The sequence below is a fragment of the Sarcophilus harrisii genome, chromosome 1 (genome assembly GCF_902635505.1).
Source record: "Sarcophilus harrisii chromosome 1, mSarHar1.11, whole genome shotgun sequence".
NCBI lineage: Eukaryota > Metazoa > Chordata > Mammalia > Dasyuromorphia > Dasyuridae > Sarcophilus > Sarcophilus harrisii.
In genome coordinates, this window is record NC_045426.1 from 596,993,290 (window position 1) to 597,019,141 (window position 25,852).

A 25,852-nucleotide genomic window follows, 5' to 3' on the forward strand; every position below is an offset into this window, starting at 1 on the left:
TGAATCCTCTCCATATTAGCTTGAAACAGCCTTCAGAGGAGAAAAATTGGCAAGTATTTCTTGGGAGGCACTGTGGTTTACTTGAAAAAATGTTGGCTATGAGTTTTAGCACTCTCTTAGTACTTGTGTGGCCTTGGTCAATTTTGGTGACATATTGGAAATTAATTTCATCATATAAAAAGAGTAGAATTAATTCTCTTAAAATATTTTTTAAAAATTAAAATATATTTCAAAAATACTTCTTAATTGGTATAAATTAAATAAAAGGCACCAATAATGATAATGATAATAATGATAAGAGAGCATCTAATTTGGGCAGGAAAGATGCTGTGTTGGTTAAAAAGTCTGAAGTTTTGGATTAGAAAAGCCACGTCCAGTGACCACAAGGGAAAAGGATGCTTTTATAATAAATATAGTCATAATTAAGTGATGCAAACTAAAGGAAAGAATACCTACTGAGAAAAAGGAATTTTAACACATAGTCAACACTTTTTGTAAAGGCAAATCCTTAAATAGCTAGAGCAATGACAAAAGCAAGGAGACTGGGCTCCAAAGATTAAAAAGGCAATTAGCCAAAGAACTTTCTTATCAAAAGACTCTACTTCAAGGGAATTTTTTTTTTTTTTTTTATGAAAAGAAAAAAAAATTCTGTTATTCAAACCAGGTTCCCTTTACAAAGTTTCCCATATTCATCTACTCTCTGATGAAGCATGTAGAAACTTAAGCAATGATATAGTAAATAAACAAGTTAAAACAAAAGCTCTGTTATTCATCAGTTTACTAACAAGCAAGAGATTTGAATACTCTCTGATACAAATTCTCAGCATTAAGTTTAACAGCAAAAACAAAACAAAACAATTGAACTCAAAGTCAAAGGTAGATAATGCCAAACCAAATAATTTCTTTATACAAGTATGATCTCTAACTTGGCAGATTTTGATGAAGTCTCTAACAGCCTTAGAATTATGTAGGTTCCCCCAAAGGATCTAGCCACCTTTTGTAAAACCTAGGTCTTTTTTTTTATATACATGACCAGACTGTTATTTTGCTGTACAAAAAGAATCAAACTCTTAAATATTGTACAATTAGCTTGTGAAGGAAATCAAAAATACAGGTGGGCAAAAATATAGGGATTGGGAATTCAATGTAATGTTTTTAGTCATCTCCCAGAGTTCTTTCTCTGGGCGTAGCTGGTTCAGTTCATTACTGCTCCATTGGAAATGATTTGGTTGATCTCATTGCTGAGGATGGCCAGGTCCATCAGAACTGGTCATCATATAGTATTGTTGTTGAAGTATATAATGATCTCCTCCTGCTTGTTTCACTCAGCATCAGTTCATGTAAGTCTCTCCAGGCCTTTCTGAAATCATCCTGTTGGTCATTTCTTACAGAACAATAATATTCCATAATATTCATATACCACAATTTATTTAGCCATTCTCCAACTGATGGGCATCCACTCAGTTTCCAGTTTCTAGCCACTACAAAGAGGGCTGCCATAAACATTCATGCCATACAGGTCCCTTTCCCTTCTTTATGATCTCTTTGGGATATAAGCCCAGAAGTAACACTGCTGGATCAAAGGGTATGCACAGTTTGATAACTGTAAAAACGAGGTCTTGCAAAAGCTTGCCTCATTTGTGAAAATCATATCAATTTGCTTGCCCTTTATATTGCTTTGACAAAAAAATGTTCTTGTAGAGGAAAGAGGATGGTAAACAACCTCAATAATACCTCACTCATGTCCTTATGTAGACAAGTTTGCCTATTATATACCTTGAAACATTTTCATTTTCCCAGTCTAACAAATACATTGTATATCTCTTTTGATTTTTGATGTATTTTGAATTCTAACTAACTGAAGCCTACCTTCTTGAGCTCTATCTCTGCTTGTGTTTTCCTGCCCAAATTAGATGATTAAACAATGACTTCTAGCAATGTACTTCTTATGTTAAATTAATGGAAAAACAGTGGTGATAAAGAGAATATAATTTAAAGAACATTGGATTAGGGATCATGAGACCCTATTCTCATATCAGTTGTGCCACTAACAAGGCAATATCTTTCAACTGGCTCTTTTTTCATTGCCTACAAAGAAACTCATGTCTCCTCCAGCCTCAAAAATCTCTCATGTGATCTTTCCCTGTTAAATCTCAATTTATAATTCCTCTACACTTTTTGGTCAAACATCTTTAAAAGACCATTTGCTATAAATGTCTTCCTTTTCCTCTTTGTTCATGTTTTAACTCCTTAAAATCTGACTTTTTTCTTTGTCAATCCCTTAAAATTGCTCTCTCCAAAACTACCAATCATCCCTAAATTGCTGATTGTAATGATCTTTTCTTAATCCTCTTTCTCTTCAACCTTTGCAGCCTCTGACACTGTTGATCACTCTCTTCTTGATACTCTCTTCTTTCTAAGTTTTTGGAACACCACTGTTTACTACTTGTTACAGACTTCTTTCTTACTCATCTAGATCATACTCTTTAACCTTAATTGGGCTTGGTTCTCTTCTCCTTTAATTTCAATTAGTGATCTTATTAATGTTTGATGGATTTGTTTTTTATTGTTGGTTTTCCTTCATTCTCTAAAACGATCATGATATCAGCAAAGTGATGCCATAACATGCAAGTAGATTGGATTCAAGTGAGAGAGGCTGTGTAAAGTCAATAATCTCACTTTCTCCTTCAGAACAATTTGGGTCCAGAATGAGAGTGATCTGGCTTAAGGTTTGGGTTCTTAAGGAAGAAATCTGGATGTTAAACCCTAAGATATCTTGGGAAGTTTCAGATATATGTCTATATGGCACCCAAAGATAAGAGTATGATATCCTATGTGTTCAGAAGAAAGGGAGGGGAAGGGAAGAAAAAGAAAGGGGGAAGGGAAGGGAAGGAAAGAGGAAGGGAGGAGGAAGGAAATGAGCTCGAATTTTATCAGGACTTTTTAAGGGACTTTTCAGGACAATGAAATCTGGACTCAATTAAAAAAATAATATATAAGAGTTAATATCAAAGATCAATTTCAAAGGATTCAACAAGGACAAATTGTTTATGGTTTTTACATGGAAATGTAAACCATTTAATTAAGATTGATACTGGTAATGGACTAGCTCAAAAGAAGGACTAGGCCAGTGCTTAGTATGATCTGACTCTAAAAAGCAAAACTATCTAGGAAAAGATAAAAATGGTAATTATTCTATATGCATTAGATGCAAAGGAAGAATCAACAAAAAGGCATTAGAGGAGGGAGGAGGGCTAAAAATTTATATCAGGAATAGATAAAGTAGGGAACACTGAATAGAAAGAAAGAAAAGAAGAAAGAAAGGGAGAGAAAAAAGATAAAACAAAAGAGAGAGGGAGAGGGAGAGGAAAGGAAGGAAGGAGGGAGGAAGGCAAGGAAAGAGGGAGGAAGAAAGGGAAAGAATGAGGAGAGGAGGGAGGATGGAATATATATATATATATATATATATATATATATATATATATATAATTTATTTATTATATACCCTTCATGGTTAAGTAATAGCAAGAGGGGAAGTTAAGTAATAGCAAGGCAAGTTAAGGAGCAGAATTAAAGAGAAGAGTTAACAGGATAGGAAATAAGATATACACAAATATTATAGGAGGGATCAGAAGTAGAATATGTTAGAAAAAAAGTAGAGCTAATACTCTCAGACAAAGTAAACCTTAAAGATTTAATTAAGGGAGAAATCTACAAGAACATTATGGGAATTAATGGGAGAAAAGGAAGTTGTCTTAATTATACCAAACCTAAAATTATATTTTAAATTAATAATTATCAAAACCATTTGGTAATGTTTAAAAAACAGAGTAGTGGATCAGTAGAATAGGTTAGGTACACAAGACACAATAGTCAGTGACAGTGTAATTGATAAACCCAAAGACTATAGATTTGGGATAAGAATTCTTTCTTTGAAAAAAAAATTGCTGGGAAAAAAATGGAAAATGATGTGGCAGTAATCAGACATTGATCAACATCTAACACCATACACTGAGATAAGGTTGAAATGACTTTATGATTTAGATATAAAATGTACTACTATAAGCACAAAAGGAGAGCAAGGGATAGTCTGCCTGTCAAATCTGTGGAGAGAGAAAGGATCCATGGCCAGAGAAATAGAAAACATTATGAAAAGCAAAATAGATAATTTTGGTCATATTATATTTAAAAGTTTTTCACAAACAAAATCATAGCAGTAAAAATTAGAAAAGAAGCAGGAAACCAGGAAACAAATTTCTGATTAAAGATCTCATTTCTAAAACAGATAGAGAATTGAGTCAAATTTATAAGAATACAAGTCATTCCTCACTTAATAAATGGCCAAAGGATATGAACAGACAATTTTCAGATGAAGAAATTAAAGCCATTTCTAGATATATGAAAAAATGTTCTAAATCACTGTTGATCAGAGAAAGGCAAATTAAGACAACTATGAGGTAACACTTCACATCTATCAGATTGGCTAAGATGATATGATAAATGTTGCAGGAAATGTGGGAAAACTGGGGATTGTTGTAGGAATGCATTTTTGGTGGAGTTGTAAAATGATCCAGCCATTCAGGAAAGCAATTTGGAACTATACTCAGTGGGTTATCAAACTGTGCTTTTATCATTACTGGCTCTGTATTTCAAAAAGGTCATCAGAGAGGGAAAAGGATCCAGATATGCAAAAATGTTTACAGTAGCTCTTTCTGTAGTAGCAAGGAAATGGAAATCCTGTGAATGCCATGTCTTTATCAGAGAGTTCTCTAAAACGGTTAAATCACAGTAAACTACAAATATTTACCTTTATTATGAAAATGGCATGCAAGGAATAACTGTTTTCTCAGGTCTAATATGGGACCTTTTTTATAATCTACATTATAATTATATATCTATATCTATATCTATATATAGGCTTTACTGCCTTACTAAATGTTAAAGTCTATGAAGACTGTGATCAATATCTTTTTGAAATTGAAAATTACTTAAAATGGAATAAAAAATAAAATGTTAATAATTGGGAGCACTATATCTTAAGTATAATAGGTACACAATAAAAATTGTGAAATGATAAATGAAAAAATAAATAATATGCAACAGAAAGGAATTTAAATATTTTCATTGTATTCATCATAAAACACAATACATAATTAAATAAAAACAAATTTAATCAGATTACATTCTTTCAGATAAAAGACCAAAGGTCATTGCTGACTTTCTGAGAACAGAACTATATAGAATATCAGATAATTAAGGAATATTAGTAGTCAACAAATTCATTTTAAAATCATTATTTTTTTTCAAAATGAAAGAAGAAAGGCAGTGTGATATAATGGATAGGGCACTGGACTTAAAGGTTTAAGTAGTTCTGCATTCAAATTAACACTTTAACAACTATTACCAGCAGAAAGGCAATTATGCCCCTATGTGTCTCTGTTACTCATCTGTAAAAGTCCTCATCTGTATAGGGCTTTGATGGCCTTTAAGTTCCCTTCCCATTCTAGGTCTATGATATGATAAGGAAAATAATGCAGAGATTTTTTTTTTTTTGCTGTTGTTTTAGTTTTTGACCTATATTTTTCTATCACTTATGTCATATGGCACAAAGCAGTCATAAAACATTTAAATTGCTACATGTACATTTTTGGTACAAAATTCCATAGAAGTAAATTTATGGTATGGTGGAAAATGTCAAGACTATTTTTTTGTGTGCTGACATTTTGAAGACTTCATGCTTTTTTGCGGATATATGTGTGTGTATATTTATAAATGGAAAGAAATTGGTCACTAAAGCCCTTTAAACACTCTTTGAAATGACCAACTTGATTTTATTACTATAGTATGATAAAGAACATTAAGATATATCATTTCAGAAAAATTGCAAACTTAATTGGGAAAATGCATTTTTAAATTTTTTTTTCAAATTTCTCACTAAAACTAAACTCTCCTTCACTTATCAAAAAGTATGATACTGAGAAATGTTTCTGAGAAAGACTTCCCTATATCACCACTGGGTTCCCTTACACAAGAAAGGATAAAAGCTCTTGGTATAGAGAAATATTCATAGCACTTAGACCCAGATAACTCTTAATCTCTTTAAATCTTGATTTTTTTTCATCTCTTGAACAAAGACATAGAAAGTATATTAGTCAAAAATATAGATGGCATAAAACTTAATGGGGATAATCATCATAGACACATTGGACTATAGTGACAAGATTAAAAAAATCATATAGGACACAGTCAAGAGAGCATCAGATAAAATGAAACAACATACACAGAACGTTCTACACATAGGTCCCCCAGGATCAATTAAAAAACATCAGTTCTAAGTGTTATATTTCAAAATGTATAAAAGATACAAATAATCACATCCAGGATGTTGAAATGTCAGAAGATTTTGTCATGTGAGGCTTAATTGGAGAAACTAAAAAATATGCCCTAGAAAAAGATGACACATACCATAAATTATTTAAAGGATTGTGCCATAAAAAAAAGAATTAAAATTATTCTTCTTGACCAGAAGGAATAGAATTATGAAATAATCTGAAATAGCAAGTAGTGAAATAACTAATAATTAGCATTCTTATACAGATTTATATTTTTCAAAGATTTTTTAAAATATTATTTCATTTTATCTTTAGCACATTATGAGATAAGTGATACTATTATTCCCATTTTACAGATGAAGGAACTGACATAGACATAGGTTAAATGACTTGCCCAAAGTCACACATCAAGCAAATAAAATGGCTTAAACCTAAGTTGATGTCAAGGACCTCTATTGAAAATGGCAAAAAAACTAATGAAATCATAATGTAAGGAAGAATTTCCTAACAACAAGAACTGATCTAAACTGAAATGAGCTTCCTTGGAAAATATAGAAGTCCCCAGGATTGAACTTGTTTGAAGTGAAGGTTGGATAACCACTTGTCAAAGGTCCTATAAGGCAATGGTGTCAAAATCAAATATAAATAAGTACAATTTTACTGTATGTAAGGATCCTTGATCTTCATAACTTAGGAAACACATCACATTAGCTATGTCCCATTGTATTTTTACTTATTTTGTTAATTCCATATTAAATTTTAATCTGGTCCAGCCATATTCTAAAGTGTTGGGGATTACCTGTCATGTTTTTGATACTTTTCCTCTAAGGAGATTTCTGTTAATAGTGTAGGTTAGACCAAAAAGTAATGTCCTATTATATGTCCTACTATACAGGGAGTTAGATGACCCCAGTTTGAAAGCTATTTATTTCTTCTGTGATCTTCAGTAAATCATGTGGATTCAGTTGTTTTATTTAAATGAAGAATGTTTCATTTCTATTGTCTTTCTACAACTGAGGGATTGAAAAAAAAAATTGTGTGCACTATTGTGTAGGACATGGAGAAATGTGGAATACTGGGTTCAGGACTGGTTGACTAATTTAAATCATGAAAATGTTGATTAACATATTAATGTCATCCTGAAGGGGAAAAATAACCTTCTAAAAGACTGTTTTTGAACTCTCCCCATGGCCTTGTTCTCTCTGAAATGTTTATCAATGACTTCAGTGAAGGCAAAGATGATGTTCCTTCTAAGTTTTCTCTGAAAATTTATAACTAATATACTAAAGGGCAACGTTAATATCCAAAATGACTTTGGTAGTTACAGATAATCAACACACATAGATGGTTTTTCACCTACAATATAGACCTTATTACATTATCTCTCCTTCATGCCCTACAATTTACTTCCTTTTTTTTTTTCAAACTTCCTTATTATGTTTTGAAGTCACCAAAAAACTTCAACAATATTGATGCCACCTTTGTTTCTTTAATCTCCTTTACTTTAAAGGAGTATTTCCAATTAATTGGCAAGCTTTGTCTATTCTACTTTCATTTTTCACATCTGTGCTCTTTTATCTAATCAGGTAGATACCACCCTATATCAGAATATTATAATTTCTTTCCTGGATTATTGCAATGGCTTCTTAATTAGTCTGTTTGTATCATAATTCTATTCTGTCCGATCTATCCTCCAAAAACTTCTCAAAATGTATTTCTAATCCATTATTCAAGATGTCCCAAGGACTCCTTATTGACTCTAAAATTGTCTACATTTTAACACTTCAAATGTACATATTTATAAATAAGGAAATATGGGGTGTTCTAAAATCTTAGTACATTATTAAGCTATTAAAGTTTACAACCACACTAAGTCTTTTGGAACCCTCTTTATATGAGTGCACTGGTAAATATACATATTAAGATATAGTAATTTTAGATGCTTTTTTTGTAGTTGTTGGAATGCTTCATCAAAAATGTTTAGAGATCAGTATTGGAAGCAAATAGAGAATCACTACCTGCGAGCAAAAGAATGCTATTATCAGGAACATTAGGAGTATTACTTTGATACTAATAATACAAAGAATAGATTAAATAAAGAGATGCTGGAAACTGTTAGAAAACTTAATTTCATTCAGTGATTAAAAAAAGAAAAATATATATGAGATTTAGAATTATATCTGTTCTGGCTTTTTCTGGAAAAGGATGTATTTCAATTTTTTCACAGCTTAGAAGTGTGTTAAAATTGTTTAGTCAGAGATAACATTTTTTCCTCTTTTCATTATATTTCTTCCAGAAGGTTTAAGATCCTGCAATGATTCATTTCTTCATTTGTTTTTGCCACAGCAAGTCCTGAAGACTGACCAGCAAGATTCAGAAGGGAGGGAGAGGGAAAAGGGATATAATTAGTAACATTACATGATATTGAAGAAATAAAGAAGCATTACTTCAATATTAACATTTATAGTAAGTAATTCTGTATGTTTTGTTCAGTCATTTCCAAGTCTTCATGACACCATTTGGTATTTACTTGGCAAAAAATACTCAAGCAGCTTGCTATTTCCTTCTCTAGTTCATTTTACAAATGAGGAACTGAGACAAACAAGATGAAGTGACTTGCCCAAGGTTACATAGTAAGTATTTGAGATCAGATTTGAACTCAGAATGGTGACTCTTCCTCACTTCAGTCCCAGGACTCTATCTGTGCCACTTAATATTTATCTGTCCCTTTTATAGACCATTTTAAATGATACTACATCTCACTTTTTAATGATAGTATTATTTAAACAAAGGCACTTAAATTAAATGATATGTTAATTTCCCCATGATCATTTAATCAATCAAAACCAGGTATTAAGTGCTGTGTACACAGCACTGTGTTAAATTCTAGGAATTGAAATTAAGAAAGGAAACAATCCTTGACCTCAATGAAACTGAAATTCTATTAGAAGAAGCAATGTATACCTATATAAATAATACAAAATATATACAAAGTAAATTATATGTGATTTATTTTTCCAGGGGAGCAGGGAGATGGTATAAATTAAAAGGATTAGATAATGTTTCATATAAGAAATGATGCTTGAACTAAGTAATCCAGCCCATTTAATAAATACATAATATATGTCTACTATGGGCTGCATTTTCATAAAAGTATTATGATTAACATTTTTACCATCACAAGTTGGGAGTGGATGACTCCACCAATGGTTTTTTTCACACAGAAGAGGTTCTTCATGGCTTAACCTATATCCTGGATCACAACTAAATGACACAGTGGAACCTATGGAAAAATCATGACCATAACGCCGTCCATGTACTGGTATGCCAGGATCCAAACAAGAGTATGTGTTAACTGTAACACCTAGGGAAAAAAAGAAAGAAAGAAAGAAATTATATATCTGATATCCTAATATGAATTAGAATTAAAAAAAAAATCATCATGTGCCTTTTGGGAAATGTGTTATTCCTGTTCATAAAAGAATAAAAATAAAGTAAAATGCTCTGGGTCATAAAGCAGACCAATTACATATTACTATCAAAAAATTTGTCCACATATACCAATAAAAATTCTTGCTAAATATTTTCTGTTTCTCTTACTTCCTACTTGTCCAAATTCACAAATCATCTATGTCTTAATATAGCAGTGACATCATTGCTTCTCCTGGGAATAGTATGTCTATAACTGATAATCCTAAGCATTCAACTATCGGCTATTTACGGACACTTATGAACTATGCCTGACTTTAGTCTACTGCTAAAAATTCACTTCTCTCACTTTTACCAAATTTTAAATATTGACACTGGCAAGAGATTTCAGAAGACCTTTCCATGTTCTTTCTACATGACAGACTTATAAGAATAAATATCTGTGCTTTATATTGTTTAAAAGAGTAGAATAAATATTTAAAGTTCATTTTTATTCCAAGTTCACTGAAGCAAAAAGAAAAATCTTTATTTTCATTAGAATCTATTGAAAAAGCAAAAGGGAAGTTGAAAAGTTAAAGTGTTATTTAAGCACCTTAAGAAAGCACTCAAGCACTAGAATTAGTAGAAATGACTATATAAGAGATTTAGATTTTCATTGTATTACTGATGATCAGAAGTACCTCTAAAATAATGGTGCTTTATTAAATGCTTCTTGTAAATATTTTTATCAATATATCAATTAGGTAATGTGTTTATGTTGTTAGGGCAAATATAGATGTATGGATGGATAGCTAGATTGATAAATAGATAGATAATTGATATACATACATACACACACACATATATATATAAATATCATAAGCACCTTTTTGCATAATTATTAGCTCTATGATCTTTTACAAAGTAAATAATCATCTCTCTGTTATTATAACCTTATTGTTCCTAGTGGCACTACCTGTGTTATCTATGATTACCACATGTGTAATGCAAGGTATATTGAAATTATAAAGCTATATTTCAGAGCATTAAAAAAACTCTTTTGATTGCTCCCTTGAGTCCACTAAGGACAACTAAGCCATTAGTTTGAGAAGCAAAAAAAAAAAAAAAAAAGCAACTGGCCTGACAACTAAGCTGAAATGGCATGATATATTTGTTAATTCTTCATTATTCCTTTTGCATGAACTCTGTCAATGGTATATTATAGAAAATATTTTCGTTTTATTTTAGAAATCCAGAATGAGCATTGAATAAAATTTTTCACATAGCTGAGGATTCTTGTTGATAGCTGCTTAGAAAGAAAAACATCAGCAGGCAGTCTAGGATTCATGATTTTGACCATTTGATATCCAAAGATGACAGCACCAAAGCATCACTTACGGGAAATGGATAAATAAATTTAACTTCATATAAAAGGTAAATTTAGCGTTAAGAACTTCTGGTTGTTGTTATTGTTTTGTGAAGCATTTGAGGATAATTGCCTATGGTCACAAAGGTAGTGTCAAGTGTATGAGGTGGGATTTGAACAACTACCTACAGAACCTTTGTTCTATGCACTACACTACCTGGATAATCTGTTAGAATCTTCTGGAAAACAAAATAATATTTAAAATGATGTATCAGTCTTGTTTCCTTCAGGGGATGGGACAATCAAGATAATTTCTAAGGATATTCTGAAAGCCAGAGGAAGAAACTTTTACTGTTAGATTGGGAAGGCCTTTTTCAAAGGTAGTGCCATATGAGGATTATTTAAATAAAGTTATTTTGTCTGGCAAAAAAAAATGACTGGAAGAAGCTATGAAAATTACTTTATGAGGATTTGAAAGTATTGGGGAAGAAGGTTTTAGATTTGATTTTTCTTGGCCTAACTGGGCAGAATGAAAAGAAACAGATGAAAGTTGCAAAGTGTCAGGGAAACATTTCTTATTGGTATTACCCCAAAGTGCAAGGGGCCTTCTCAAGAGGTAGAAAGATCCCTTTTTTTTTGAGAATTTCAAGATAATGCTAAATGACCACATGTCAGTATGTTGAGGAGTAAATTCATTTTTATTACACATTGCATTAGGAAGATAATCTTCCCAGGTCTTACACATGAAGAATATGAATATTAAATAGAGTAGTATCTATATGTTTACAATTTATGTTAAGTAAAATAGATCATCAGTGATATACATATATAATGATATGTATATATATATATATATATATATATATATATATATATACATTATATATATATATGTTCATATATATACAAATATAAAATACTGCTTTGAGGAAAATAATAAATTTCTTATTTCTGATCAACATAGGCCTGTACCCTTCAAAGGTGATTTCCTTTCATTGAGCTCCATGGGTTTATTTGCTCAGGTAGGTTTGTTCCATGAAAAGTTATTACTGTCTTTAGATTTTTTTAAATGTTAGTCATCTTCTGTCATTTTTAGAGAATCCTAATGGTGCATATTTTAAATAGAAATATGACTTTTTCATTTGAATGAAAGTAAAACATAAAAGGATGTTTCATAAGGATGACTGAACTTTAATAAGTAGATCTAAAAAAAGTATGACATTGTTATAACTTCACTGCTTAATCTGAAGTTCCCTTTTAGTTCTTTATTATCTGATCTTTTGAACTATACACAATACAGATGTATGTGACCTTTTTTTTTAATTGTGTTTTGATACCATTCCATTTCTTGTTATTTTCTACAATGTATAATAAACATTAGCTACAGTCTGAAGGAAATTTGAGTATATAGAAAAATTCAATAGGGGACATCTTATAAACCATTACTATTCTGACACTAAAGAATGCACTGAAGTGTTTGTGAATAAAATTCCATTAAATCTCCAACAACAGAACAGTAACACTGAATAAAAATACAAAGTGAAACGAATGGGCACAATAAAGTCAGCATTTGGGTGAGTACTTACTTTCATAATGAATCTTGAATCCATTATTTGAACGACTGTTGTCTGTTGTAAATAGAAGGTAAATGAAATTGCTGCTACTAAACAGAAACTGAGGGACTTGAGTTCCATTGTAAGATCCAAGCAGAGGTGACAGAAGATTTGGCCCATCATGAACTTCCAAAACATCATAATTGAGTTCAGTCTGAAATCTAAGATACAAGAGACTTACATATGTAATGATTGTACATTTAATGAGAAAAGAGCATATATAAAATTTGAACTTTTATTTTTTTAAATCTTTCTAATTTTTGTCATATATTTTAAAATAAATTTACCTAATTTATTTTGAAATTCATGACAATGTGAAAATATTTTTCATAAGTAATGTTATTATATATATGTGTGTATATATATGTGTGTGTATATATATATATATATATATATATATATATAGAGAGAGAGAGAGAGAGAGAGAGAGAGAGAGAGAAAGAGAGAGAGGAAGAGAGAGAGGAAGAGAGAGAGAGGAAGAGAGGAAAGGAGGGAGAGAGACACAGTATGTATACAGGTTTCTTAAGGTCAATATTTCTTTGTCACTAGCTCCAATGCTATCTCCTGTAGAAGAACTTTCATCTACCTAAAACATAAGCTATTATTCCTCATTCACCAGTCTTTCCTTCTAAGGACTATTTAACTATACCTTTTTGGTTTGTATTTGTTTCTTTAAATTTAATATTTTAGTACAATGTAAGTTCCTAGAGGGCAAGGGCAGTTTTTGTTTTTCTATGTATCTCTAGAGTTCAGTGTCCATTATTTAATAATAATTCTTAACTACTGTTCTTAAAATATTATTGAACATTTTAGATTTTACAAGGACATTTCTCACTCCCAAAATAATTCTCTTAAATCATTATCTTTCTTTTAAAAATAAAGCTTTCATCATGAAATCTTGAAATTATATTTATTTTCTAATTCTATTAGAAAAATTAAATTGCATAAGGACCATGTGAAATGATAACTGATCTTAAAATCACATGCCATTTTTTAAAAGATGTAAATATTACAAATATTTAAAATAATATGTTCTTTAATTGAATTATCACTAGACATGTTAGTCCCTCCTTAACTAATACTTATTGCACAGTAAAAAAATTACCACATTCTGAATCTAGTTCACAGATTTTTAATGTGGACAAAATCTAAGTTGAACCATTTTAACCTAATTATCTACATTAAATAAATTTTCAAGTAAAATTTTCAATGTATTGAGAATATTAGGACTAAAGGGAAGATTAGAGTGGAATATATTATAAAAATTGCACTTCTTTCTCAAATTGTAGTCAATTACTAGTTTTAAAAGAAATTGAAATCACAGAATTTTGACCTTTCAATGGCAACAACATATCTTTACTAATCTAAATGTACTTCCCAAATATCTCATTATTTTGTTATAATCATTATATAAATATATTATAGACATCCAATTCTTTTCTATATGTAGTTAGTTTTTAAGGGGTCTATAATGCCATTTTACCTATCATTTTCAAATAACAGTGAGTCAAAACAAATTAGGAATTTTACTCCTTTAAAAATAAAAGAGACACAATGATGTTAAGACTTTAGCTTAATTATAATTAATTGGACAAAATTAGTAACTCAGCATATGAATTAACAATTAAAATGTAATTTTAAATCATTTAAATAATTATAATATAACTTTTATGTGTTTCAGAGTGTTCCAGCACAGATCTATATGTTTACCCTCTTTTAAAAAATTCATAAATTTAGTTTACTCCCATCTTTGAAGAAAAAGCAACTAGCTTTTTTCCTAAATGAAACTTAGGGTTCAGGAAAATACAATAGGACCACAGGGATATCCAGAGGAAGATACTTAATCCTTGAAATAAATGTGTTATATTGGTTTCCATGAATTATAGATTTCTGTTATTCCAACTATTTGGTTTGCCAGCCTATTTGTGATATTAAAAATTAAGTTCCATCCTGAAGCACCTATCTCAAATAATCAACTAGCTAAAATAAGACTTATTTTGAATGTATGTAAAAGGAGTCAGGGAATAATTTGGATCAAAGCATGGAAAAATGTTATATTAAATAGTGTAGGGACCTCAATTAGTAATGGAGAGAAAGGTTTGCTTTGTTTTGTAAGAGTACAGCTTTCTAAAGAAAATAACTGGAAAGAAAACTAGAATCATTATAATAACAAAAGAAACTCAGAGAAAGTCACAAAGTTGTTAATTATAGAATTATAGGACATGGCATAGAAAGAGAAGAAAGCAATACAAGATGCTTCCTAATAAATTTTACACATTTCTTATTCATAGCTATAGCTTAAAGATCACAAAATTACATTGTATGTTGCTGTTTTGATTTAAAAGGCCACCCTATGCCATTTGGTAATAAAATTAGTTTTAAAAACATTCTCCATTTTGTTCTCAAACTTTAAACTGTCTCTTTCAAAATCATGAGAAAAGAAAAATCCTTTGTTTAATAACAAGGTAGATTATTCAGATTAATCCACATAGTTACTTTGGAAGTTATCAGTTCTAAGACAAGAAGAAATAGCATTAACTTCTCCCAAGTGCCTAATAACATACTTTTCATGAAGAGTTTAAGGAATTTTGAATCAGGAAAAGAAGGGTAAGTTTTGGGACAATTTCTGTATGATTTCTGAGGATAGAAAAGAAAAATACATAAAAACAGCTACAAAACAGCTTATTCCAAAATAGAGAAAATAGACATTAAAGGAAAGTTGAATAATAAAGAATATGGCTTCCTTTTTGAATAGCTCAAGAAGCATCAGAGAAATGAGTTCCTTCAAATACCAGATTTGGGCATGCTATAGGTTCTAAGAGACAACGCCTTCCATTGGCAAGACTTGAATGAAAAATGAATATAAGGATGCAATTCTCTAAGTCTGAAATGAATGTATGTTATAAATGGACTGTATTAGAAATCATTAAGCAAGAGGCACAAATTTATAAGGATTTTGGTGTTTGGGGGTTTGTTTGGTTTTGTATTTGTTATATAATATACTTATTAAACATTTTATCATCCTACAACAGAGACAAAATCTAGTCATCAAAGCATATTGAACTTCTGTCTTCCATTCAGATGTTATAGCAGAGAAGAGTCGACTCTGGTGCTCAAAGCCTAGACAAGCTGAATGCAAGCTCTTGGTGTAGAAATATTCAACATATAATTCAACTGCCTTTCCCATGTTGATTATTTCCTACTTATCCTGTATCTTGCTTCTTATAGATCTTGTAGTTTGTATTCTGTCTTTCCACTAGCTTGTGAACTTTTTTGAGGGCAGTATCTGTCTTTTGCCTTTTAATTAGCACCAATACCTGGCACTCTAAGCATATGGTAAGTTCTTCATAAATGCTTATTAATGAATTGACAGCCTTAAAGGAAGAGCTGCTTCTGAAGTAAAACATGTATCTGTCACAAGAAGACAAGTGTAAGGATTTCTCAAAGTCAAAAGGATTACTCAAATATAGAAAGACTCTTCACTAGATTGACCAGGTGGTCTATTGTTTTTTTCACCCTTTGGTCAGAGTACCTCACCCTAAGATGTTATTATCTGATGCCTCAGTGACAGAATATTTTGTATAACATTATAGTTTGAAATTTAATAAATTAGTCTTTTCTCAAATATATTTGTGGTTTTCCTCTTGGGCTTTTATCTTGCCATATTCAGTAACAAAACAGTTGTGGGCATATGATTACACCTGTAGGACAATGGGCAAGACAATTTTTTAGAGTCTCATTTTCTTCATCTATAAACAGTCACAAAAATTCTAGTTTTTCATTACTCACAAGACTTTGGGAAGGAAGCGTTTTGCATTTCTTAAAGGGTCATATACAGGCGCAATGACTGTTGTTCATATTAAAATTATCATCTAGTAGCTCCCCCTCTAATTTATCCAGTGCCAAAAATAGTGTTCAATAGATAAGTTTAGAACTATGTTTTTTATCATTTCTCTTTAAAATTGATAGTCAATCCTGCATGTGGAAAAATGTTTGAGGCAGTCCTTTTTGTAGTGGCTAAAAACTGGAAATTGAATGGATGCCCATCAATGGTAGAATGGTTGAATAAATTGTGGTATATGAATGTTATGAATATTATTGTTCTCTAAGAAATGACCAGCATAATGATTTCATAGAGGCCTGGAGAGACTTACATGAACTGATGTTGAGTGAAATTAGCAGAACCAGGAGATCATTATATACTTCAACAACAATACCATATGATGATCAATTCTGATGTTTGTGGCTCTCTTCAACAATGGGATGATCCAAATCAATTCCGATTGTTCAGTAATGAACAAAACCAACTACACCCAGTAAAAGAATGAGTGTGGATCACAACATAGCATTTCCACTCTTTCTTTTATTGTCCGCTTGACTTTTTTGTTTTCCTTCTCAGGTTATTTTTAGCTTTTTTTCTTAATTTGATTTTTCTTGTGCAGCAAGATAACTGCATAAATATGTATACATATATTGTATTTAACATATACTTTAACATATTTAATATGTATTGGACTACCTGCCATCTAGGGGAGGGGGTGGGAGGAAGGAGGGAAAAAAGTTGGAACAGAAAGTTTTACAAGGGTCAATGTTGAAAAAATTACCCATGCATACATTTTATAAATAAAAAGCTATTAAAATTAATAGTCAATGATTATTCTTGATGAAATAAAAACTACAAACAATAATATACCATGTTCCAACTTATCTTCTCAGGCATTTTAATAGCCAATGATTATTCTTGATGAAACAAAAACTACAAACAACAATGTACCATGATCCAACTTAGCTTCTCAGGCATTTTCATAAACTTTCCAATCAATGTATTATGAGTTCTCAAGCAACAAAAGGCAAATGACATGTTTTTTTTAAATATAAAATGAAATTTATCATTGTATACCAAATCCTGTCATAATATATCAAGCATGAGTTATTAAGATTTCATATATGAAGTGTGTATTCTGTGACGTTTATCTGAAGATTACAATGATTTCATAGATTGTCCTGAGAATAAGTTATTATAAATAAGACTAATGAGTAAGGGGCCTGTTTTAAAGAGTGAGGTTTAAGAGATCTTCTCTAAACCCTGTCTTCGTCTTGTGTTTCCTCTATGGGTCAGACTTCTATGGGTCTATCAGGGAAAAGAGATGATTCTCCATCAATGTCTGCCCTTTCACTCATTGGGACTGAAACTTTTTTCTAAACTAAAGATTTTTATAACTAACTGATAGGCATTTTCTAAGATGCTATGTCTTTAACAGTATTTTCTGGAAAGAGCAGTTACCTGAATAAAATTCACCTGATGAAGAATCACTCCCCTTCCTTTCTTCTGAATTTCTCTTATATGGAAGATACAAATTTGTTCTTAAAAATGTATATGTTTTAAAGAGTCTAGAACTCTGTTGTATTGAGATAGAAGAAAAAAACAGAGGGGAATTTTATTCCTGCGATTAATCCTATCCCAAAGGTGAATAGAAGAAGGTGGACAACTAGACAGATTAATAATGTGTCAGCTAGTTGGCAAACATGATATGCCAGTAATATGGAAAGAACTAGATATGTAAAGAAAGGCAAAAGTTAATTCTCTGCCTTAAAGGCATTCACAATCTTTTAGCACAAGTAACTTTGTACAAACAATTTGCAACAAGGATAAATCAGAAAATAATCAGTAGAGGGTAGATATTAAAATTAAGAAAGATTTGGAGAATTAGAAAAGAGAACTGAACGTTAATCCCCCCAAAAGATTGTGACAGTTCCAGGGAGAAAGAATTATAATTTTTAGTAGTAGGGAGAGAGAAAAAAAGGGGAAAAAAGATTCAATGAGGGATAAAGCTCTAATTACATAAAGAGGACCTAATATACTTTAGAATGGTCAGATCAGATCATGAATATTGTATTCATTTCTGGATGCTTCATTTTAAAAGCACCTAAGTTAGAACAAATCTAAAGGAGGGGTACCCAGCATGGGAAGAGTTCAAAATCAGGTCATATGGTGAATAATTGAAGAAATTGAAGATGTTCAGTATGAAAACAAGAAAAAAAGATGATTATTCTCAAGTTTTAGGAGAGTTTTCACAAAGAAGTGAAATATATATATTTGCTTCAAAGTATAGACTTGGGACTAGCATATTTTATCATTTTCTATAATAATTCAAGGGGAATTATTAATTATAGTTTGTGTTATATAGTGATTTAGAGTTTTGAAAATACTTTCTTTAAAACAATCCTGTGAAGTAAATGGATATTATTCCAAGTTTATAAGTGAGGAAACTGATTCAGGGATAGATAATCAAGAGCTAGAACAAAATCCTTAGGAAAGAGTTGGTCAAAGGTCAGTATATAAGGAAGGGCAAGGGACTCTTAATGATCAACATAGTATCCAAGCTTTTTCATGTTAAGAATATTCTATTTCAAACCTTTGAAAGTAACAAGGTGACTGAGTGGATAGAATGCTGAACCTGGAGTCAGGAAAACTTGAGTTCAAATCCAAGTTTAGACACTTACTAGTTATGTTAACAGAACTTAGTTTTAATCTGGATATGTGCAAAACTCAGCAACTTAGAATATCCAATAGAATATGCCAATATCATGGCATTTAGAGAAGGCAATTTTTAAAAAGTGTCACTATATAGATGGGGAATGATAGGTGGCTTAACTGATATGAATTACTTTATCTGTGATTAGACTTGAGTTGAAGCTAATTCAGGTGAAGTCCATTCTTCTATAGTTTTAATAATGACTACATGAGCTCACAAAGTATTCAGATAAAGTAACTTAATTTTTTTTTTCCTTTGGCTCCAGAGGATCATGAATTATTTCTAGGAGTTAATAAGCATAAGCAATAAATACATAATTATTTGAATTAATTGAATTAGATCACTGCTTTTTACATTGCATTTTTATTGTGGTACTAAGGAGAACATTTAGCATTAAAATCAAAACAAGATAGAGAACATATATTACAAGTGTCCCGGAGGCCAGAATAGGAATCACTTTCCTGCTCTTGAATTGCTTTCTCTAATCACCTATTAAGTACTTTATCTTCTAAGTACCTTTCTTTTTTTTTTTTTCCTTGTTTTCATTTATTTATTTATTTATTATAATAACTTTTTATTGACAGAACCCATGCCAGGGAATTTTTTTACAACATTATCCTTTGCACTCACTTCTGTTCCGATTTTTTCCTCCCACCCTCCACCCCCTTCCCTAGATAGCAAGCCATCCTATATATGTTGAATATGTCCTAGTATATCCTAGATACAATGTATGTGTGCAGAACCAAACAGTTTTCTTGTTGCATAGGGAGAATTGGATTCAGAAGGTAAAAATAACCCGGGAAGAAAAACAAAAAAATGCAAACAGTTTACATTCATTTCCCAGTGTTTTTTCTTTGGGTGTAGCTGCTTCTGTCCATCATTGATCAATTGAAACTGAATTAGATCTCTTTGTCAAAGAAATCCACTTCCATCAGATTACCTCTTCATACAGTATCATTGTTGATGTATATAATGATCTCTTGGTTCTGCTCATTTCACTCTAAGTATCTTTCTTAAGAATCATTTCCAAAATATAAGTAAATACAATACTTGTATATACATGTGTTTATTTATACATATATGTGCATACATATATAAGTATATAAATATGCCTAATGTAAAGTAAAATATAAATTACTTCTCATTTTCTTGTACTATTTGTAAATAGTATATGAAGTTCTAAATTGAACTTTTTATCAAGCAAGCTGATTTCAAATATGGGTTCTAATTAACACTGATAATGCAGCACTGGATTTTGACATTTCAAATTTAATAAAAATCACCTAATCTCTACTCTATTATATGGGATCATAGATTCATAGATTGAAGACTCGACAGGCCTTAGAGAAAATCAAATAAAATTCCTCATCTTAGAGATGAGGAAATATTCACAGATGGTTTAGGTTACATGCCACAACTCACAAAATTAGTAGCTGTGGGATTTGAACCCAGGTGTTTCAAACTAAGCCCAATGCTCTGTTCACTATGCCAATAGATTAAAAATACCATGAATGTAATCAGAAGCATTCTGCTATTACATTTGGGATTTTTACACAAAATATTATTCTCATTGTAGAGAAATTGGACTGAGATATTTGCCTACTACTTTGTACAATGCAAAAGAAAAGAATATACAAAGCAAAATACTTTAAAAAAAAATAACATAAACAATTGTAAAAAAAAAGTCATTTCAGTACAACAGTCATTATTTGTATGGCCTGTGGGCATGAATATTACCACCTTAATATATAAAGAAAAAATATATTTCATAAGATTTCTTTCTGAATTATTTGTCTATAAGGGAGTATTAAGCAAAAAATATATTGTAAGGAGATTTCTTTCTGAATTATTTGTCTATAAGGAAGTATTTTGAGTAATGTTTGATTTCTTAAAGATAGTTAAACTTCGTTGTTAGTCTGTATGAACCTCCCCATCTTACCAGATAGTGATCTAACAGGAGAATAAGAAAGATATGTCAAGTTGAAAATAAGGCTTTTAGGGGAAAAGATTTCAAATAACTTTTCTGACCTATGAAGGGTTGAACTCCTATGCTATGTTACCATAATCACAGTATGAGATTCACCCATGCTCTTTTGAAGGGCAGGTAAGTTCAGGTAGCTAGGATAGATTGTAATTATCTGAAACTAAAGCATAGTGTTGATTTGAATGTATTCACAATACCTTTGCCTCATGAAAGTCAACAGCAGCATTCACGTGCCTTTCAAAATATGGCACAACTAAACTCATTAAACTAAAGGTCACAGATGCATAACTCAATAGTGTACATTTCTATAAAGTATAAAGGTCATGCATGCATATCTCAGTTGTATACTGCAACATTTAACACAGAAAATTAACTTAAGAATATGCTGAAAGCTTAAAGAAAGTCAAATATGAAAGCTATACAATTATAAAATGCAATCTTATTATACCATAATTTGAAATTTTTTGGAAAATATCAACAATTTTTATAGTTACAACTTAAAAAAAAAACAAAGAAAAGTATTTGTCAAGACCTTTCGAATGTAATTTTGATAGAGTGTCCAGGTTCAGCTTCAATCACCCATTCACAATTCAAGGAGTCTTTGTAATAACCTGGCCATCCTGGGGAAAGGATCACTCCACTAGGAGAGGAAAAATGTCCACCACATGGAGCTAAAATTCAAAGAAATAAGAAAATTAAGAATAAGATGTTTTTTTTTAAGGATGTTAAGAGTAATTGTCAGCAATATTGTACATGTGGATATTTGAAAAGCCTGCTTTTGAGTTAAGTATTATAAATGCTTCTAAACATGTAATTAATTATTTGATATTAAATTAGCTTATGCTCTAAAATTAGTCAGTTACTTCTTAGAATATTATTTACACTCAGTGGGTCAAATAATATTTTCCCCCTGCTCAAGTTTCAAAATAACATCCTTTACTAATTTCCCATACACAGAACCCTAATATAATTTTTTTCAGTCTGAAAAGCATCACTGCATTTGGATATGAAAGGGACCTTTGTTATGTCAATTCTCTCATTTTATCCATAAGGCCTAAGGAAAATAAAACAACTGGGAATATATATCTATATATATAGATCTATCTATAATATAGATCTATATATATAGATCTATCTATAATATATATCTATGTATATATATATATATATATAGATCTATCTATAATATAGATCTATATATATAGATCTATCTATAATATATATCTATGTATATCTATATATATATAGATCTATCTATAATATATATCTATCAAAGATAGTTTTCAACATTCACCTTTGAACAATCTTTGTTCAAAATTTTCCTCCCTCCCTTCCTTTCCCCCCCTTCCTCTAGACAGCAAACAATCCAATATAGGTTAAACATGAAATTCTTCTAAACATATTTCCAAATTCTTATGCTGCGCAAGAAAAATCCGAGCAAAAAGGGGAAAAACATGATTAGAGAGAGAGAGAAGGAAAAACAAACAAACAAATAAGCAAACAAACAACAACAAAGGTAAAAACACTAAATTTCCAGCCACATTTAATTTCCATATCCCACCCACATTCTAGTTTCTCTTTGGATATCAATGGCTCTTTCCATCACAAGTCTAGTAGAATTGCCTTGAATCACCTCATTGTTGAAAAGAGCCAAGTACCTCACAATTCATCATTGCATAATCTTGTTGCTGCTATGTACAAGATTCTCTTGGTTCTGCTCATAAAGAAGAAATTCTTAAAATGTATGTGTGTGTATGTATGTATGATAAGTACTCAACAGGCAAACTAGTGAAGCTTATGGAGCCATTCCCATAATAATGCTCTTTAAAATACAAAACAAAACACACAGTATTACAAAGGAAACCAACTGTCTTGGGAGAATATATTTTTCCCATTCAAATTCATGTACTTCCTGAAGTCTATATATGGAATCCTAGAGACTTCATAAATCTCAAGTGGACAATCCCTGCTTTAAAATCATTTATCATATATACACCTCCATTTTGTGTGAGAGGAAATGGATTCCCAGAAAGGTTAAATACATGATTTACTCAATTAATCAATGGCAGTCAGGGTGACAACAAAGGACTTTTCATGCCCAATCTAATTCTTTTTCTACCACTCCAAACTACATTCTCTCTAATTTAATCTTTCATAAACCCACAAGTAAACAAGCATTTATTAAATATCTACTGTGTACCAAGTACTCTGTTAAGTTAGGAATACAAAGGCAAAACAAACAAACAAACAAATAAAAAAATTTGAATCTCTGCTGTATCACATATGTTCATTGTCAATACTGAATTATTAGAAAGTCTTTCTACAATTCTAAACATTGGGAATTCTCAGATCTCGAAATCTGGAACCTTTCCACCAAGCTGTTTTCATTGTGTTTTTCAAGTATTATTTCAACATTCTACTTGTCTTGAAAGCTTTCCTAATAGAATTAACTTCATACATGTTACTAACAATCCAATAAAAAAGTGAAAAGGATAGCTTCAGCAGAGATCCTCCTTCAGTGGAGATTTTCAATGAAAGAGGGGGAACACTTCTTGGGTATTGTAGTAGGGACTCTGTTTTGAATATTGATTCTGAGCTACTTCTGAAATCTGTGCCTTAATTGTTATTGTTTTTTCATGTGTAAAATGGTGGTTATTGCATCATTAAATTTGAGAGAATAAATACCTCATATGGCTAATAAGTACCAGATCAAAAACTCTACCAATGAGAAATCATGTCTATTTCCTTAGTAACTTTTCCTACAAAATTATAAGATTATAAATTTAAATGGATAAGAGATCTTAGACCATTTATAATTTATTAAAAATAAAAAAGTCTTACTCTAAAGCCACTGAACCATAAGAGGTCCATAAATAAGTTTCTGGGGTTCTATAAACTTGAATTGGAAAAATATATCTTTATTTTCAATGATCTCTGACTGAAATTAAACATTTCCTTTAATTATGAGCATAAGTAATAAGCATTATTTTAAAAAAGGATTGATAAGTTTCACCAAACTTTTTAAAAGGTTTAAGATATAATAAAGGATTAAGAATGCTTTATCTAGTCCAACACTCTCATTGCACAGATGAGGAAACTAAGGCATATAGACATTAAATAATTTGCCCAATTTCATCAAGTAATTAGCATAATCAGGTTTAGAATTCAGAATCTCTGCCTCTAAAATCAGTGCTCTTTTTGCTATACTATCCTTATCTTTCAAATAATGTTGTGCTTTTACAGGGACAAGAATTCTATATACATGATGATTAGATGATGGAAATAGGGGATTTATTCTTAAACTCTTGAACCACTTAAATAGAGATAATATTCAGTAAGGCATTCCCCAAATAGAGACTTATTACTAGAAAATAAGAAACATTGAGGGAGAATATTGAAACACTGTCAGATTGGAAGGAACTGTTATAATTACCAACTAATAATGTAGGCCACAAACTAGATTTGTATGTAGAAACGGAGAAGAGAAGGTTCCAATCTTTGTAATCAGTGTAATCTTAAAATGAGCATGAATTATTTGGAAGAAGAGAAAGAAAACTACAAATCTTCTCAAAGCAAATATACTGATTAGAATTATCTGAAAGATGCTTGTATATGTGGGGTAGGGAGAAGACTGTGTGGCTACTACATAAAATACATGTCATTTTAAAGTCTGAAAAAGTTCAAGAAGTTTCCAGAGGTGCTTATAAGTAGTAATTAGTAAATAATAGTAAAAGCAAATGAAAATTTCATTCCAAAAAAACATTATTAAGGGGGAAAAAGCTATAAGTAGTTTTAATACTAAAACAAAAATAAAATATGCATGAGAAGGAATTAAGATGTGTATTTCACAATTTTAGAGCCAGGAAGTTTAAATGGTTTCAAAAATATTTTTCAATTATAAGAAAAATTAAGAAATTGAGACAAATAATATTGTACTTGCCTATATATTTCTATATTTAATTATATTGGTAGGAGAAATATACCATCATGCTATTTAGAGATCTCAAGATATGATTATGATTAACATATAACATGCTTATGACATAAAATGAAGAAAAGATTGCAGGAAAGATACAGAAAAGGATTTTTTTTTTGTGGGAAGTCCTTGAATAACAGAAACAGTGCTGAAAAAAAAAAAAAACACCTATATATCTAGCAAAATTTCCAGGTTCTTATATCAGATAGTTCTTGTTGCTGTTCAATCATTTCAGCTAAAGGTGTCTGAATCTTCATGAAACCATTTGGAATCTTCTTGGTAAAGATACTGTAGGGTTTTGGCATTTCCCTTTCCAGTTCATTTACAGATAAGGAAACTGAGGCAAACAAGGTTAAATGACTTGCCCAGGGTCACAAAACTAGAAAGTGTCAGAGGTCAGATTTGAACTCAGAAAAAATCAATCTTCCTGATTGCAAGCCCAGCACTCTACCCACTGTGTCTCTAAGTCACAACAAAATAGTCAGACTTAAAATGTGGTGAGGTTTCCAATCTTGTCTCCTGTAATTTGATAAGGGGGAGTTCAGACTTCCTGGCTCCTAAGAACTCCTAAGTTGTCAAGAATTTATGGTCCTATCCCCACCCTGTCAGAACTGGATTGATGTTCCCTTCTTGGAAA

General features: G+C 31.0%; 1 protein-coding gene across 2 annotated transcripts in view; it reads right to left on the bottom strand.

Annotated features, from left to right (window-relative positions):
- The window catches only part of CSMD3 (CUB and Sushi multiple domains 3), a 1,575,929-nt gene that overhangs the window by 537,718 nt on the left and 1,012,359 nt on the right, over window positions 1-25,852 (bottom strand). For both annotated transcript variants that reach the window (XM_031954893.1, XM_031954946.1), the window contains 3 exons: window positions 21,772-21,910; window positions 12,693-12,880; window positions 9,508-9,696 (listed from right to left, as the gene is read on the bottom strand). In XM_031954893.1, coding sequence (XP_031810753.1) covers window positions 9,508-9,696; window positions 12,693-12,880; window positions 21,772-21,910 — 516 coding nt within the window. The remainder of the gene's footprint in view (window positions 1-9,507; window positions 9,697-12,692; window positions 12,881-21,771; window positions 21,911-25,852) is intronic.